This window comes from Rhinolophus sinicus, linkage group LG14, assembly GCF_036562045.2.
Source record: "Rhinolophus sinicus isolate RSC01 linkage group LG14, ASM3656204v1, whole genome shotgun sequence".
Classification (NCBI taxonomy): Eukaryota; Metazoa; Chordata; class Mammalia; order Chiroptera; family Rhinolophidae; genus Rhinolophus; species Rhinolophus sinicus.
In genome coordinates, this window is record NC_133763.1 from 17,559,098 (window position 1) to 17,577,312 (window position 18,215).

General features: G+C 38.9%; 1 protein-coding gene across 5 annotated transcripts in view; it reads right to left on the minus strand.

Moving 5' to 3' along the window:
• Nucleotides 1–18,215, minus strand: part of CHD7 (chromodomain helicase DNA binding protein 7) — a 211,760-nt gene that overhangs the window by 55,427 nt on the left and 138,118 nt on the right. For all 5 annotated transcript variants that reach the window (XM_074318933.1, XM_019752431.2, XM_019752430.2 and 2 more), the window contains 4 exons: nt 14,293–14,434; nt 9,199–9,336; nt 8,096–8,161; nt 2,265–2,320 (listed from right to left, as the gene is read on the minus strand). In XM_074318933.1, coding sequence (XP_074175034.1) covers nt 2,265–2,320; nt 8,096–8,161; nt 9,199–9,336; nt 14,293–14,434 — 402 coding nt within the window. The remainder of the gene's footprint in view (nt 1–2,264; nt 2,321–8,095; nt 8,162–9,198; nt 9,337–14,292; nt 14,435–18,215) is intronic.

Here is an 18,215-nt window from a genome sequence, read left to right on the forward strand (position 1 = left end):
ACACACACGCATACGCACGCGCCTCCTAGCCCTACCCACTAAGAGGGCCTAGAACGACTCCGCAGCAGCAATGAGCATACCTAGTACCCAAATCTTGGTTTCCAAATGCCCTTCTCTAGTAAAAACAACCAACGCTCCTTGGAGAAATAACTGATTTCAGGACTTAAACAGGAAAAGTACAAGATGAGCCTGGAACATCTGGTACGAAATGCTCAAAGGAGGAGGGGGACAAGGCCAGAGGACAGAGAAAGGGCTTGAAAGGGCTCCCACTGGCCCAATCTGGGACAATGTGAGCAAAGTAAATAATGATATGACAGTAAAGAATTATGACCCACTGGGAAAGATGCTACACGTCTACACTGCTATAAAAAAGCAAATGGGTAAAAAGGTAGAGCTCTTCCTTACAGTTGAAACCCAACTCATAAATTCAAGGAGTAATGGAATAAGCAAATCCCCACTTAGCAACCATGATGGTATTTAATAGTCTCAAAGCATCTCTCCACAAAATACTTAATTACAAAAAGAAAAACAATTTCTCTGTACTCTTTTTGTGTAAATCTAAAATTATGTCAAAATAAAAGGTTAACAGAAATTGTTAATTTTATGGAAATTTTGATTTCCCTTCAATTTCAGTAATGTCAGATAGGGACGCTGTTTATTGTTTTTTGTTACGTCTACCTTTGCCTCAGCTCCTAGGACTGGTGGAGGATAACTGGTCCCCGGCCAGGCAGCGGTGCCTGGTCCGGGACACTGCACCCCCTCGGGGCTGCGTACAGGCCACATGTGATGTTTGCTGTGAGTCAGGCACCCCAGGCCCCACTGCCCCACGCTGATTTGGACAGATGCCAACCTCGTAGTGCCCTTCTCTGGCAATCGATAACTAAGCTTCTTTGTTGTGAATTTGATTTGATACATCAAGCAGAGAACTCTCTCTCTGCCTTAGTTATCTCCTCCTTACCAGTCTCCATCAACGGGTATATGAGATCATGTCACAGGCATAATTTCCACGTGTGTAAACTCATACTCTGAGTATAAAGTGGTGATGACACCTAATGTTTACCGAGCGTTTTTTTAGTGCCAGACTATTTCTTCTTCTCTCACACAATAACACCGATCAGAGGCTTCTTCGTCATCTTACTTGGTAAAAGATTTTGCTCACAGAACTTCGGAAGTGCACCCGTTCATTAACACGGTGCCAATTGCAACAAGGGAGGTGATGGAAACCATGAAACTTAAGGTTATTATTTTCTAGGGTGGGGTCAATTTTCCTAGGCTGTCTTGACAGTAACTTCCAAAAGCCCCTCTTTAAACCCCAGAATTTATAACTATGGTACTTGAGTTCCGTCCCTTAAACAGTTTAAAGCAAATTTAATGTCTATGTTATCAACGAGGATTTTTGTCCTTGTTCTGCGATTGCTATTTAGGTTAGCCCACGGCCTCAGTCTTCTTCAGCAGGCGGACTATTGATCCTCAAAATGATGCTGCCTCATCAAAATGTGCTTCGCCCCAGGATACTGCCTACATCTACAAACCAGAACAACCCACTGTGTCTTCTATTCGGTTTTTTTAAAGTTATTCAATTCAAATTCACTAAACAAAAAATTAGAAACAAAAACAGATAAACAAAACACAGCCTTTCAAACTGTGAGTGATGCCAGGGTTTTCTAGAGCTTCTGCCTGACAGCGCAGTTCTCATCAAGTGCCTGGCGTCCTGTGCACGGATGAAGGAGGGGGGGTGGCCCCACAGAGCACAATTCACTTTCAGAGGACAGGCAAATACTGTTACTCGCTTTTCTATTACTGTATGAGTTTTTATTCCCTTCTGAAAAGAACTCCTTGGTTACAGATGAAAGTTAGTCAACTTTTACACCCAATACACATTTTCCAGAAAACTAAATTCATAAAATATCAAAGATAAGAAAGTTATTAGGCATATACTCAGTAACGTTGCAACTATGCAGAGTGCCAGGTGGGTACTAGACTAATTGGGGGATCGCTGCATAAATTATATAAATGTCTAACCATGATTCTGTACACCTGAAACTACTACAAAATAATACTGAAGGTCAACTGTAACTGAAAAAAATAATAATTAGAAAAAAACACAGAAGTTATTAGGTAATGGCCTTCAAAGCTCTAAATAAACCATACCAAACTTTCCCAATTCCCAATTATTTTTTTATTTTCCCAATATTTTTTAAATCATTGTTTAGTACTTTGAAAATATATTCCCCAATTAAAAAAAAAATTCACAATCTACTTACAAGTTTTTGTATTTCACATAGAATTCCTCAACTTCTACCTCCTCTCCAGATTCCTTCTGCAACAAAATAAAATTTCAGACACATACTTAAAACCACATACTAGAATTACTAAGAGTAATGATTTACTCCCATATGAACACAAAACAGGGATGACAAAAGCACACACACAGGACGTTCTTGTGAAAATGAGCACATTGAGCTGGTAGGAGGCCAGTGCGGTGAAGACCGGCAAGCTTAGGCCCTTGCACGTTACTCGACGTGCTACAGCTTCTAAGACATGAATCATTTTTAACTCCTCCCTAACCACATGCAGCTTCATTCACAACAACCTGACCCCAAATTTGGCTTCCTGCCAAACCCACAGTGTTAAGTAGACGCCAAGTGTACCATTTTCTCAGGCAGCAGCCAATTAGCAACTGCTCTCCTGAATGCCATATGTATTATTTTTGGCTGCCTCATGGCAACTTTACATTGTAGGTTTTGTAATGTTTTAAAATATTTAAAAGACATTTATTCCTCCATATAGTTAATAACTCTAAACAAGAAACCATATAAAGCTAAACCTTGTTCTTATGATGTAATTTCAGTGCATCACTATTCACCGTTTTAGTTTTACTCAACGGTACAATTAAAATCTCTCAGGCAAGATGTCTCACATACATAGCAGCCAAATAAAATTAACACTCCAAACACTACATTTAGGTAAGGTTCAAATTGTGATACACGTCAGCAAATCAAGAGTTCAGTGGTTAAGATTATCAGTAGCATCTCCCTAGATCCTGCGGGCTGTAGTACCTGCAGAAGATACCACTCATATGAAATATTAAGCATCTCTTCCCGTATTTTTTTTCCTTTTGGTTTTAGGCTATTAAACAAGTCATAATATGTAATTTTCTTCTGGAGTATTTCATCAGATAAATCAGGGATGTAAATATAAACACCACTTACAGAAGTTTAGGAATTGCTTTTACACGCTTACAAGAGCACCCAAGCCTGCCTTGAGGGTCACAACTGGCGGCTAAGCCGGCTCAGAGATGCTGCAAAGAAAATTAAGGCAAGTAGGAACACAACAGAGGACACATAAGGAGCAGACTTCCACTGGATGACAGACTAGCACAGGAGCTGTTCAAAGAGACTACAATTTCCCTCAACACTGTCAAAGGTTGTGAACTTAAACTTTTCTTCAAAACTCTCACATGTATCAGTTAAACCTTAATTTGAAAAAGTTTTCCACCTGCCTAGAGATCATCAAGAAGAAGACAGTATCCAGGAGTGTGACCAAAACCCATCAACATCTGGTTCTGCCCTGATGGATCTATAAATGGTCATTAACCATAAAGCAGCTTTTTAAACCAATGGGCGCAGAACACCATCTATGCTCCTGACTTTTAGTTGTCCAAAATGAAAAATGTTTGCTGGACACCTTCAAGAGCCAGCAACATAAACAAGGAATTAACTTAGAGACAGAGTCTAGTCAGTTCAAGTGACAAACCACCCAGGACCCACCTTACCTTTTTCTAGCCCTAATATTACCCCATCCTACTCCCACATTTCAGCAGTGATTCCAAGACATGTTCTCTTTGGGCAGAATGGGAGATGCTCAAAGGCAAAGATAAGATAGTGGACAACCAGAGAAAATGGAAAGCCAGGGTGAGCCTAGACCTTTTGATGCTTCTCATAGCACATCATGAAATTTAAACCTAGAACGGAACTCAAATGGTCGGTCTAGTGTTTTTACTCTTGTGATGCTAACTATATTTTTTTCAATTCTGAAAGATTTTTAAAATTACAGGTGTTTGAGGTAAAAAGACAAGCTTTATCATTTCTATGCTCTATTATTTCCTGATTCCCTTCTTCCCCATCTTTCCTCCTGTATTGCCCTTTCCATCTCATTCTAAGCGTTCTCACCATCCCATAATTTGTGGGTGGGTACCAAAGCATACAGGATCAACTCCTGAACAACAGAGATAGTTTTCAATAGAGATGGTCTCAACTCTGTTCGCAGAAAGCTCTGACGCTTACAGCCATCAACTATCTGTCCTTGACTCCTGTTAAGACCCGTTTTCTTATCATGATCATCTATCCCTCTGGGGACCTGCTATGGAGGTGCCTCACACGAGGGTCTAGGGCTGTCTGGGAGGAAGCGAGTAGGTTCTGAGACCGAAGCGAGTCGCACCTGTGCTGGGGCAGGATTGTCCCGAGCCTGTTTCTGTCCCAAATTATGAGCCTCTGCTTTGTGTAACTGACCACGCATATTGGATCACCTTCTTGCCCTTAGAACTCTAAATAAAACTATTTTGTAACTTCATTTCACATAAATAGGATCATACTGACCTCTTTATTCTACATTAATAGCAAAACAATGAACAAAAGTGTGAGACTTCGTAAGCCCTCAGTAGTGTATTTTCATTATTCTAAATGGTAGTCAGTTTGACCAGCCTCCGGTGACAGCTGAAAACAACCCCAACCCTTTCCCCCAGTGCCCCAGTTTTCAGAAGCCATTTTATAATGGGCATATACAATGAATAATTGAATCAAGACACTATTTCCACACATACAAAAAATCCACTCAAATTTATTTCTTGGACAGTTACCATGAAATTTGACAGCCCTCCAAAGTAATTCTATGTGTTCAACAGAATAATTTGAGAAACGTGTATCTTTTCATTAGACTCCAAAACTAGTCTATCAAAATCCTTATTATTCATATGAAAGTTAAAACTCCAAACATATTAAACCATTCTTGTCCCATTGTTCACATGAACCAGAAACCCTAATCAGACAACAAACAGAGTTCTCCCGTCACCTTGATTCAAAAACAGCCATCCGGGAACTGCTAATCCTGTAGCCTGCAAGAAGGACCTTTCCTAAGCCTTCCACTACCAAATTAGGCAGTCACACTGGAGAAACAAAGCTCAACTGTAGCATCAAAAGGGAAATTCTGCTAATGCACACAAGAATAAGAAAGCACCTTAATAAAGTATCATAAGACAAAGGCACAAGCCCCTCCTACTTCTGGCCCCACCTACTACATACTCTACCAGAGACACCAAATCATAGCTGACTCAGGGAGAAAATAAGGACGATGGGATGAAGAGTTCTGCTTTCCTTATACTGTATCCTTTTTGTTACTGAGTTCAGCTAAAGAGGATTAAAACCAACACCTTGGAACTTAAAAAGAAAATAAATGTAATTATCTTTTTTAAATACAGAATTAAGAAATATAATTAGAATACACTTGTCAAACAATGTTGACCTTCTGATGCAAAAAGGATTTGAATTGTTCACCAAGACAGATGGCTCAACGCAGAAAGGGCTGTATGATGACTCAATGTGGGAAACAAAAGAATTAACCTCTATACCATCCCAAAGTCCATTCTTAAATCTACCCCAAAATTCAAATCCAAGTATGAACTACATCCCTTCCAGTGGGTCTCACGCACACTTATTTGGGCGTAGAGCAGCATAAACGCCTGAACCATCCCCATTTCCCTATTTCACATGAGGCGCTGAATTAGGAGGCTCGTCCAGGTGAGCTCTGTGAGTTTGCAGGACTCCACCATAATGGATCACCCTTCTCGGGCAACAGTGATAAGGTCAATGGACTCTGAAAACTATTAACTGAGTCTCTACTATGTGTCAGCACCGTGTAGGATTGGCTCTGAGAGCTTATAGCCAGTGCTATAATGCTGCCAGGGGGAGATAAAGGCACCTTCTCACAGCCACTTCTTCAATTATTCATGGTAACAGGAAACAGACCAGCAGGCATAGCTGGAATCCACAGGAAAATCTCAAATTTCCTTTTGTTTCTATTTGCCATACTTTCCCTCCAATGTTATTAAAAGTGATAACTAAAGTAACTATTTTGAGAACATTAGCTAAAATTTTAAAAGTTAACAGCTAACGTATACAACTATCTAATGCTTTTTTTAATTGTCCTTTATGAGATACCAGTAATCTACAACCAAGTCAATGAGCTCCATCTCTCTTCCTTACTTTAAAATCAAACCTCAAGGCATCTCTTCCCTTCCAGAGAAATGTTTCCATTAATTTTCTCCATCCTAAAATTCACCAACTCAACAAATACTCCACCCTCATGTACAATTATAGTGATTTTTAATCTCCTATAAGATAAACGTAGTCATCTATAAATGGTAACACCTATTCCTAAACTGTGGATACTAAAAAAGGGGAGGAAAGCCCTAAAGTGGGCAAAACAGAAGGAAAAAGCAGTGTCCTACATAATGCACAGTCTAAGGAGCTCCGAATAACAGAGTTACTAATTTGCAACCCCCAAACCTGTTGAGTGTGCCAGCTGAAGCACTGTCAAATGAATGAAAATTAATATATCCCATCCAACACGCTATTTACTCAAACAAGTCACTTCAATTCAGTGAAGGGGATCATTCTTTAAAGCATGTCAAGTATTTAAATTTTACCATATATCTACAATTCACAAATTAACAGTTCTAGAGTCGCTAAGACGAAAATGCAACCTTTCTAATGAGTTAAATAGTACTCATTTCTGCTTGAACAGGTGGGAAATTTGGTTGAGATTTTATCATTTAACTCATCAGAGAGGAAATTCTCATGTTCAAAGAGTCACCAGATAGCCACTCTATATACCCCCCATGCCCCCTACAACTCATTGTGAAGAATAGGAAAGCAAACAGTCTTGCAATAAAGGTAAAATGACATTTACTGCTGGTGCAGTATCATTTTCAAGGATCTCTATCTAGATAGCAGTATTTGAACAGTGACGGTTTCCTATTTGATAAGCCTGGGATCTCACTTTAAGTCCCATAATTCCTTTATTCCTTGTCTTTCTCAATGGGAAGTTACGCTTTGTATATATTTTACTTAAGAAAAAAATAAACCTATTTCACATGGCAAAATAATGAGGTTGTCCTTCCACCCACCTTGAAAGCAAATAAAAGGAAAGAACTGTGCGTCTGACAAGGATTCAAGCTGAAAGACTGACACCTATATCTAAAGGAGACCACTTTCTAGAGAAACCGAAAACTGTGCTGGAATGTGTAAATGCACCTGGAAGTCTATGTAATTCTTCAAACAAAATAAAGCATTTCTCAAACCAGGCAAGAAGGGAGATGGTTGGGATGAAACGGACTCTCCGTCAATTAAAAAAAAGTACAGTGTAACTGGAATTCTTCGTCACAGAATATATGTGTCCCTCAAAGACGAAATTAGCAGACTAATGACAGGTTCTGAGAGCTCACCTTTGCAGACCAACATGAATTTTATAATTATTTTGAAGAATAAATCAAAATTACACTGAAAACAGCTCAGTGTCATTACACTGAAAATAGAATTACCCTAAAAATAGTTCCATATTTCACCATTACACTGACAATAAATATTTTAATTACTTATGAAAAAAATATTATAAAAAGTATGAGAAAACACCTACTCACTAAAATGATAAACTTCTGGGGGTGGGGATGGTGTAAAGGAAGGGCAGGGAACTTTCCTAAGGGAAACGAGGTGCAAATTCATGTTTATGATTTTTAGGAATGATATTTATGAAAAAGGCAGCCTATAACCCTGCAAGTCCTATACATTTCTTTGAGAGTTTTGAGTTTCTTGCTTACTCTAAATGGTATAATAAAGCACTGATTGTCTGATATATTTTAATCTCATTTGAGGCTGAATATCCCAAAGATGTACGTTGGGCTAATACATCAGATAGCATTAGAAATATCACCAGAAGTTTTATTTTCCAAGAGTGAAATTTTAAAAGAAATTATAAAGCAAAAAATAATTTAAGAGTCACACATACACCATAGGTTTTGATCACTCCAAATGGCACTTACCTGTTTTTTCACTGAACGACTACTCATGATTTTTTCTACCACGGGACCTTCTGCATCAACAGATTCCTAAAAAGTAAAATAGAATGAATCCATCCAAATGGAAAGCATTTCATTCTAAGCCATAAAAGCAAGAAATCATTCCCTCTATACCCTTTAAAAGACTGGGCACAAAGTCACCAGTGGGAAACATGATTGAAAAGAAAAATCCCACTCTGCACAAAGGCAAAAGGAAGATCTGTGTTTATGACGCCATGATTATGCGGTTTAATTACCTGGACTAGCATGGACCCCTAAAGCCAGAGAGCATTCAGAAAGTCCAGCTGCCAAGAGAAAATCATCTCTGCATGAGAGCAGTCAAAAATGTAACTTTTCCTCATCTAAACCCATGGGGCAAATATACTCATCATTCTGTGATTGGAGGTAGCTTTTATCTTTGGAGGTCACATAAAACGTTACATAACAATCTACCATAGCACAGATTACCAAATAAAAAACAGAACTACATTAATATCCTTTTCAATGGGCTACCAGTTTGTTAACTAAAGTGCAGTAATGGTTAAAAAAAAAAAAAAAAAAAAAGGGAGGCATTATTTGTTTTTTCTTTTAAAAGATCTTTACAATAACCAACCTTACATTACTACCCATTATTTTACACAAACTATTTTATCCATCATTTACATTGTACAGAGAAGAAAGTATGCCCTGCTGGGTGCTACAAGGCAGTAATTTCATAAAGGGGTTTTTCGGGTGCCTGACAGCAGGAGACAAGCATGAGTGGTTTATTAAAGTCCCAGAAGCTACAGCACTGAATTCTCAGAGGTAAACCCAGCCTCCTTGCATGCCAGCTCTGACTCTTCCTCAAGGCAGATCATTAATTCTCCAAAATTATGACATATCAATGTATAAAAATACATTTCAGCGAACAGGGGTTTTGAAAGAGATACCACTAAACACTACATTTCCCATAGCGTGTCAGCCAACATGAGACAAATGTCCCCCGGCTCGACTCCAATGCTTCAGCTGAACTTTTCGGGTGCCAGCTACAAAATTCCCAGTCGATCCTTCCAAACGTGTGCGCGAAGCCCCCAAATCCGGACTCTCACCTGCTGCTCTGACTGCGAGGTGTTGGAGGGGGAATCTCTCCCGGCAGCATCTGCACCATCTGCCTCCTCATCAGAAATCTTGAACTCCAGGTCTTCAGTGTATCGCTTCCTTTTCACCTGCCTGCTGGACCGTCTCTTCTAAAACACAAACCAACAAAGGGAGTTTAAAAAGCAATCACTGATGCGCTTTGTAACTTCTCAGAATGGTGAGGTGGATAGTTTCAAAAATTAATTGTAAAGAAAAGCTGGTAACTTTAACCCTGTAATTCATATAAGAGATCACAGTGGCAACGGCTACAATGGAAACGGGGGGGTTGGGGGCGGGGGGGGAGGGGGTTGTGAAGTCAGCTGCCCAGCGTGGCTGCAGCTCTACCACTCCCAGCTATCCCAGCTATCAGACCTTCAACTGGGAGAGAGAAATGACGACAAGCCTTGTTCCTTGAGTAACCAGTGTTACTCAAATGTGAAGGAAATACCGGAGCTGGGTGATGGGAATCCAGGTCTTCATTATGATCTTCTCTCTGCTTTTGCACATTTCAAATTTTACCCGTCATAAAAAAGCCCAAAAAAGTGAAGGCATTGGAAGACAATCTGTGTTATTTTCCAATTCTGGAGTTCTATATGAATACTATTATAATATTATTCTATTTCAGAGAGCTATTTAAATAGGTTTGCATTTTAATCTTGGTCCTAAAAGAAAGTCTGAAAATTTCTGAGATGAAGGACTGACCATCAGCACCTATTATGAATGACCATGAAAAGTAATTTCACTTTAAAAAATTTTTTACCACGCTGATTAAAATGTAAGATTGATAATGGCTAGTATTAGGATTACTGGCAAAATGGGTCCTCTCCACCCCAGTGGTGACACTAGAACCCAGTACACACAGGTTTGCAGGGCAGTGTGGTCATGTCTATCAAAACGCAAACCACGCCCACCTTGAGACCCATCAATTACACTTCTGCATACATCATATGATGTATCTTCAGAATGTCTGCGAGATAAATTGTGGAATTAAAAAAAAAGCAAGTCATAATAATAAATAGCTGGTAATTCTATTTAAGATAACAAAAAACCCTGTTATCTGGCTCATCAATGTGGCAGCTCCTCAAGACAGACACTGTATGTCACGTTTACTTTATGACTCGATGAGTATTTGCTAAAATATGAATGTACAATGTGCATGTTTTCAATAACAGAAAAACATATGAGAAGACGCACAGCAAATTGCTGCTAGGTGTTCTAGGGAGCGGGGTGAATGGAGCAGAAAGGGGCTGGGCACGTTTTGTTCAAAGTAAGTATGTTGTTTGACCTTCCCGATAAAGAATTAGTTTTGTCGTTTAACTAACAATGGGGGGGAAATAACTTTTTCATTAATGTGTTTGTGATAAAATCTAAGATCACTCTAAAATGACGTGTTTTAAATCGCTGACAAATGCGAGATTACAGCCTATAGATGAGTTCACAAAGCACACAGAAGAAATAAAAAGAATAATGAGGAAAGTTTAACACTTGGATGAACTTTTTTCTAAGAATTATGAAATCAAACTTAAAGAGCCTGGAGATGGTACAGGTGGAGAAGGCTGGCAGGGACAGGCGCATCCTCACCACGTGGACCCACGGAGGGATGGGCACGGCGCATAAGGGGCTTGTGTGAGGGCCACAAACCCTGCACCTGTCTCAGTCAGCATGGCTGATTTGTACTAAGTCTCTGCTCTCTGCTCCCAAACGGGTGTGAGGCAGCTCTCGCAACACAAACTCAGTGTAATACGACCACCAGCTGGGTTGTTCAAGACTGAGCTCCTCTGGTTGCTCCTCTGACATCCATCTTCAGCCTTGTCCAGAACAACCAATTCCAGGTCAAGATGGGGCAGAAGCCAGCGGGGGTCCTGCCATTTGCAATCCTTCCGCACATCACCCCGGGCAGATTTACCTTGCGGGCGCTGGAGCTGAGTGTCTATGCTTAACTGAGCCTGGACTCTTACTGTGGCCTGAGCTGCACTATGTTGTGAACCTCAGTTTCCTGGTCTGCAGGATGGGGTTAATGACAGTCACCACCTCATGAGGAGACTATAAAGATCACGAGGGAAAGCGTTTCCAGCATTTAGAATAGTGCACAGTACACAGTAATGCCAGATGCAATGAGGGGGGTTAAAGTCATCATAACTAACTCCACCTTTCCAAAGAAAAATCAGAAAGCAAGGAGGAGACAAGGCCCAGCTCCTTGCACAGCTTCCCTTTTCTCTTCCCAAAGCTGACCTAGAATAACTCCTGCTCTTTACCATCCTTCACTTCTCAACTGTCAATTCCTTTAAGGTAGAAAAGGCTATTATCAGGAACCATACCTTAATATTGTGAAATTTAGCATATTTGTATTTTACTTGATATATCCATTTAACTAAATTGAAATGGATTGAGCTAGATTTTCATCTTTATGTCATTACCATAAGGAGTAATGTGTTACTAATGATACATCTGTGATGTTTTATCAGGTCTCCATGGTTGGGGCCACAGTATTCTCCCAGCATAAGTAACTGAATACCCACATATAAGTCTAAGATAAATCCACTTTACATTAAGTCCCACTCTGATATTAAAGAAATGCTCCAGTATAATAAAACACGAGGCTTTTCTTTTTTAACACATTTCTGTATTGGTGGATATAACTTTTAAAAGGTTAAGTTTCTCTTCGTATCAACCTTGTGTTATAAATCTATGCAACAGTGATGGGGTTAGTTAGTAACGCATATGAGGTCACTTAATAAGAGTAAAAAAACCAAAATACAATTAGAATTCAAATTTCTGAAATCTCTAAGTGTTATATGGCTTCTCTCTACCTTCTAAATAATAATTGAGTTCATTTATTTTGGGTATCAAGTTTCCTTTTACAGTATCCCAATCTAAAATAAATTTATTACATCATATGCTTCTGTTATGATCTGTTAAACCATTATTATTTGAAAGAATAAAAATGAAACATAAGAACTACCATAACTCAAAGCTTTTGAACTGATGCTAAAATCACAGGTCAACCTGTTCAACTTGGATTGCTTTAGAAAAGTTACTTATAGCTAAAGGTAGCTTTTTTTTTTTTAACTTTTATTTATTTAGGTGTGTTTTTCCAGGACCCATCAGCTCCAAGTCAAGTACTTGTTTCAGTCTAGTTGTAGAGGGTGCAGCTCACAGTGGCCCATGTGGGGATCGAACCGGCAACCTTGTGTGTTAAGAGCACCGCGCTCTAACCAACTGGGCCAACCGGGCTGCCCTAAAAGTAACTTTCAAGTAACTGAAGTGAAGATTTAAATGTTTCCACGGTCTCACTGTTGTAGTACTTCATGACACAATTTTGAGTTCATTAAAAGTATATGGCATTACTAAACTTTAAACAAATCAATCACAAAACTAAAGAACTTTAACTCTAAGCCTTTTATGTATGTGCTAAAGGAAGAAACACAATAAACAGCAGTCAGTATCACTTCCTGTGTCAGAGACACCAACAAGGCCCGCCTTCCACATCAGATCTACTTGTGTAGCTGTCTGTAGTAGCTATTGAACACAAAACAGTTAAGCATTAGCCAATTACAAAGGATGCACCAATGTTCATTTGATTCACATTTTTCTGTAACTAAATGCAGAAGGGACAAAAACACCCAAAACAGTATTTCATAAAGTCCATTTGAATTTGTTATTAAAACAAATACTTTTAAAAATCAACAGCAATATTTGTGAAAGAACAGAATTTTCTTGACTTGTGTGAATAAATCCTCTTAACATTGTCCAAATACTATTGTCATAAAGATCCTAGTTTAAGCAAACACAATCCAGGGAAAAAACATCATCGAGCATTAAACTGAAATTCAAAATCATTCAAATACTTTAGTTTAAAACTCCCTAAGCAATTAAAAAAAAAAAAGGTACCTACTTACCTGCCCAATATCTTTTCACTGCCATGTAAAATCAAAGTAAATTACAAAATTAACCCCAACTGCCAAAGGTATTGTTATATTAGTTATAGAATCAAAGCCAATGAAAACACATTCATTCATATTCTCCCCCACTCCCCCTCCAGGTCCTCTTAGATTGGGCCACTCTGTGAAGGTACAGATATTCAGGAGTTGTACTAAAAACAAAACTATCTGAAATTCATTAGAATAGAGCTGTATACGGCAAATATTTTGTTTCCAACTTTTCAGTTAATTGGTAGACATGTAGGCAGAAAGTACTTAGCGCACTGAACGCTTATGAAGAGTCAAGCAAGCTTCGAGGGGCTGGCTTCCTATTGCAGCAGGACTCCTCAGTGACTGCTCCTTGATAACTTACATGTCACTCACAGAGGTTCCATTCCCAGCCATCCCAGTGGACCCTGCTGGCATGCTTCCAGGGAACATAACAAGGAAATAATTTTTAATGGTCACGTGTAAGGGTCGCTTACCTTACAGTCCAATCAGGGAAGGCAGTGCGCTGTACACACAAGAGCCTAAATGCCTCATGTTTATTGCAGGGCTAGTTTTTCAACTGATTCCTATGAAATTCTCCAGAAGTCAGGAGAATGGAACACTGAAAAATTCTGCAGCATTGCTATCCAGAAAGTCACTAACATGTTTACAGAAACTTTGGTATTACACGAATATATCTCAGCTCTGACCATGGGATATCAGAAACCTTAAGACAAGCTATGGATTACACCTTGATTTTTTTTTCCTTTGGCAAAATAAAAGAACTGACAAAGCAACCAAACTTCAGAGACAACTAGATGCGTGAATGAAGCTTTAAATGAACCAACATTATTAACAATGTTAACACTAATATTTACATAAACATCAAAAGATACATGTATAGAAATAAATGAAGACTTGCAGTTTTACTTATCCCGGAATCAAAGATGGCAAAAGCAAAAAGTCAGGAGTTTAATTTCACGTTGCACCCCCCACCGCCCCAGCTCTCATCACTATGGATATAATGTTCCAGACAACAATAAAGCCATCTTTAAAGCAGCTCTATAACAAAGACAGGGGAGGTCTAGTGTACTTGACATGCAGCTAAAGTTACGGATGCTAAGTAACCAAGGCTCGGGATTAGAATAATGGTATTACCTGAACACCTGGGTCCTCATCTTCTTCAGGAGGAGGAGATGGTGGGGGCGTTTTGTCTAAGTCTGAATTTTCAGAACCTTCTGTTTTTCCCTTGTTGACCTTTTTCTTCAAAGCACTTGCTTCTGAATCAGGTTTCTTATTACTAGAATTCAAAGTGGATCACTTAGTGTTCACTTTTTAATGAGGTTTTCCACATGCCCCATGCTTTATATTTCCCACATTAATATCCCCGAAGTATCCATGACAATTGACAAATCACTGCATGTTGGCCATTTATAGTTAAATGGTACTCTCAATTCAGTTTTTATGGCAAAACCCCAATTGATGACCTTCAGCAAATACCTGACCTAATTAAAAAGAAATTAAATGCAAAAACTCCTAATACCAGACAGAGTACATTTGTGCATCTAGACAATGCAAAAATTCCTGCCAATACACAAAGCCATAATGAAACATCAGATTAAGTAGTTTTGCTATCAAGTTTTTAAGGTGCAGAATATGTTTTTAAAACTGTCAAGAAAAACTAGAATATAACGATAATTTCTGTGCATCTTTTGCAGATAGTTATACACACTCCCATTTGTCTTTTCTTGACCAGCACTATTAGTGTCCTCTTTTATATCATTCAGCCTCATTTTTATCCAATTTACAGTTTTTAAAAATATAAATATAGAAAATTCCTTTTGTACAGAATTTTAATTAGTGTTGTGTTCCTAACATAACGTAAGCTTTATTTTTGTGCTAGGAATTTCGTGAAGTAGTCACAATAGCCTTTTTTCCCAAAAGCTAGGTCTCTGAATTAAAAAAAAAAAAAAAAAAAATCTAGCAAAGTGAGCCCAATAATTAAAGTACGTGTTCCACAGTATGTTTTTGTCAAAAGTTAAGATTTGAATATTACGTAAGTCAAAAGACATGAACTCTACAAAAAAAATTTTTAAGCTTACCGTCATCTTTAGAATGTTTACCTGGAATTCTTTTAGTATGCGCACTTAGTGTTACTACCTTCCATTTCAATTTTAAAACCGGCCCCAAGGTTTTCTAATATCAATTATCATTTGTTATCCAACATTTAAAATAATCCAACCTCAGTAATGATTATATTTACTATTTCTAGAGAGCCTAAAATTCTAATAAAATTTGAAAACTAAAAAAAGAATTTCAAAATACTTTCAAAAGTTTATTTATTAAAGTTTGTAAATTCCTAGCTAAGTATGCTGATAGAAGGCATTAAACTGCGTTTTTTTCAGCCTCAGCTACTACAAAAGAGGCCAAAACATCTATACCCTTTTATTTAAGTAAAGCACATGTCACAGAAAATATTCCAAAAGTTTTGTTAATATAATTAAGTATCCATCACACACCTAAAATGTATTTTTGTAATAAATAAAATCTTTGGTAATTTTTCACTACTTATTTTTAAATACTCAGAGCTTATTTTTATTTTGTTTCATTAACATTTTAGTATAGTCAATAGCCACATAACTTACAAGTCAAGAGTATAGCAAATGGCAGTTAGGTTTCAGGAGCTCTTTTTATTTAAAAAAAAAAAAGAAAAGAAAAGAAAAGAAAAGAAAAGAAAAGAAAAGAAAAGAAAAAGCAGTGTCCTAAAAACTTGAAGTCCCCAAAAGATCCATGAAAGAATAATATTTTTTAAATTAAAAAAAAAAAAATCCATACAACAGCTCCTCATCCAACTGTCCTAGTGTTTACGCTACACATGGACAGAAGTCTCCCCCACTATGAGGCTCCATTTCCAGCATTTATTTCCGCTCTAACTGCCACAAATTATACAATACTACAGCTGAACGCTGGGCCCCTTCCCTTTCATCTGCACGCCAAGAGCAATCAGATTACCCTGGTAACCAGCGGTCACATGACCAGCACCTGCTCTTTTGGCTGGATGCCACTGACTAAAGCCATCTGCTTCCCTCAATCAGCTTTCAAACATTCTCAACACCTGCGCTGCAGTGTTTTGTGGTTTCTTTTATCAAATCAGTGCAAAACTGCTTCCAAAACTTTACATATTTCTCAAATTTGTTTAAATCAGAGGTAGCCCTGTCACAGAATTGGACCACTGCCAGGTACAGTAAGTTGGCAACTAGTGCTTTTCACGGTGACCTCTCTGCACCAGGGCGATGTACACAATTTGATTTAGTGGGGTTAGTGCACCCTGTGCGAACCGTCCTGTAGGAGTAAAGGGCTCACCGTCTTGAAGCCCACCAGAGCCCAGGTTTGATGAAATGTCAATTTACTGAAGGAGAGAAGTGCTAATGGTTTTCCATCTGCCCTTCCCAAGAATGAACTGTGTGGAACCTCCAAGACTGCTAAAAGTTGGACAGGACCTCTCCAGATGCTCAGACAAAAAGCCTGTAGCCAAGGGAAGCACTCATCCCTGATCTGATTACTGACAGGTTTCCAAACTCATTAGACCCGGCACTGTCAATGCCGCCCAGACACAGAGAAGCATTTCCACACCACAATCTTCTCAGGACACCAACACACAGATCAAAAACTGGCTACGTCAAAAATGTTACAAAACCTTCAGTGTTCCCTCAGAGACATTACTACCTCCAAGGACAAAATGGAGTTATTTAAATTAAATGGAAACCACAAAACACTTTGATACTATTTAGCAATTAGCTAATTTGGATTTTCAACTACATGTTATATAAAAACTGTTTTGCCTCCAAAAGAGCCAAAGTTAGAATTTTTCTTTTAACAAATGAGGGGCATGCAGAGTGGTTGTTAATACCCCTGACTTGAGTTAGACAGACCTTAGTTCACGTTCCAGCTCTGTCACAACCTGTGACCCTGGATAAGCACTTAATTTCCCTGAGTCTCAGTTTCTTCATCTATAAAACGAGGTTAGTAATTATATCCTCCTCCCAGATTCGTTAAGAGGTTTAAATGAGATAGATAATGGCTGAAAACCTTGGCAGTGCCTGGCACAAATGGCCAACATCACACACATCTGGAAGAAAAGCAGCTGGGAACATATTCTGGGAAGTCTGGAAACGTACAAGGTGTGATTGAAAAATACAGTGAATGTTCAAATAAAAAAAATTGATTACTGTCAAAGACCCATTGACGTTAATCCCTCTCAAAATACTCCCCCCCTCGCTTCTAGCACACTTATCCCATTATTCTTGCCACTTTCTGAAGCAGTTCTGGAATTTCTGATTCGTGAGTGTCTTTAGTTGTGCTGTCACGGCTGCCTCAATGTCCTGAATCATTTTGACGTTGGGGAAGAGCCAGAAGTCGCATGGTGCCAGATCCAGTGAATAAGGTGGATGAGGACACATCGTAATGTTTTTATTTGACAGAAATTGCCATACACCGGAAGTGATGGGACATGGAGCATTGTCGTGATAGAGGATGAAGTAAAGACACTCACGAAAGAGGACTTCCAGAACTGCTTCAGAAAGTGGCAAGAACGATGGGACACGTGTGTTCAAAGTGAGGGGGATTAATGAGTCTTTTACTGTAATAATTATTTTTACTTAAGCATTCACCATATCTTTTGATCACACCTCGTATTCTCTGGCTGTGGCTCAGGCTCACTTGGGCCGAATCAATTGCAGAGACTCACAGACAGGACCCCACTTCATCATGGTTACGTCACCGACACAACAGGAATAAAAGGAAAGTCCTTTATCAACATTCCTCAGCACCAGCCAAAAGCACAAACAGGCAGGTAACCCTAAGGGCCACTCCTCACCGTGCCCACGACCACTGTTTTAGTTCAGAAACGTTATGACTTCCCACCTTGACTAGTACAGCTGCCTCCTTCCTGCCCCGTCACCCGCATAACCTGTGGGCAGTAACCCACTATCAGACTCCTGGAGAAAGGACACATACTCCAACATGCACAGTCATTATTTAAATCTAGTCTTTACAACGTCAGAGCCAAAACATAGCCACAT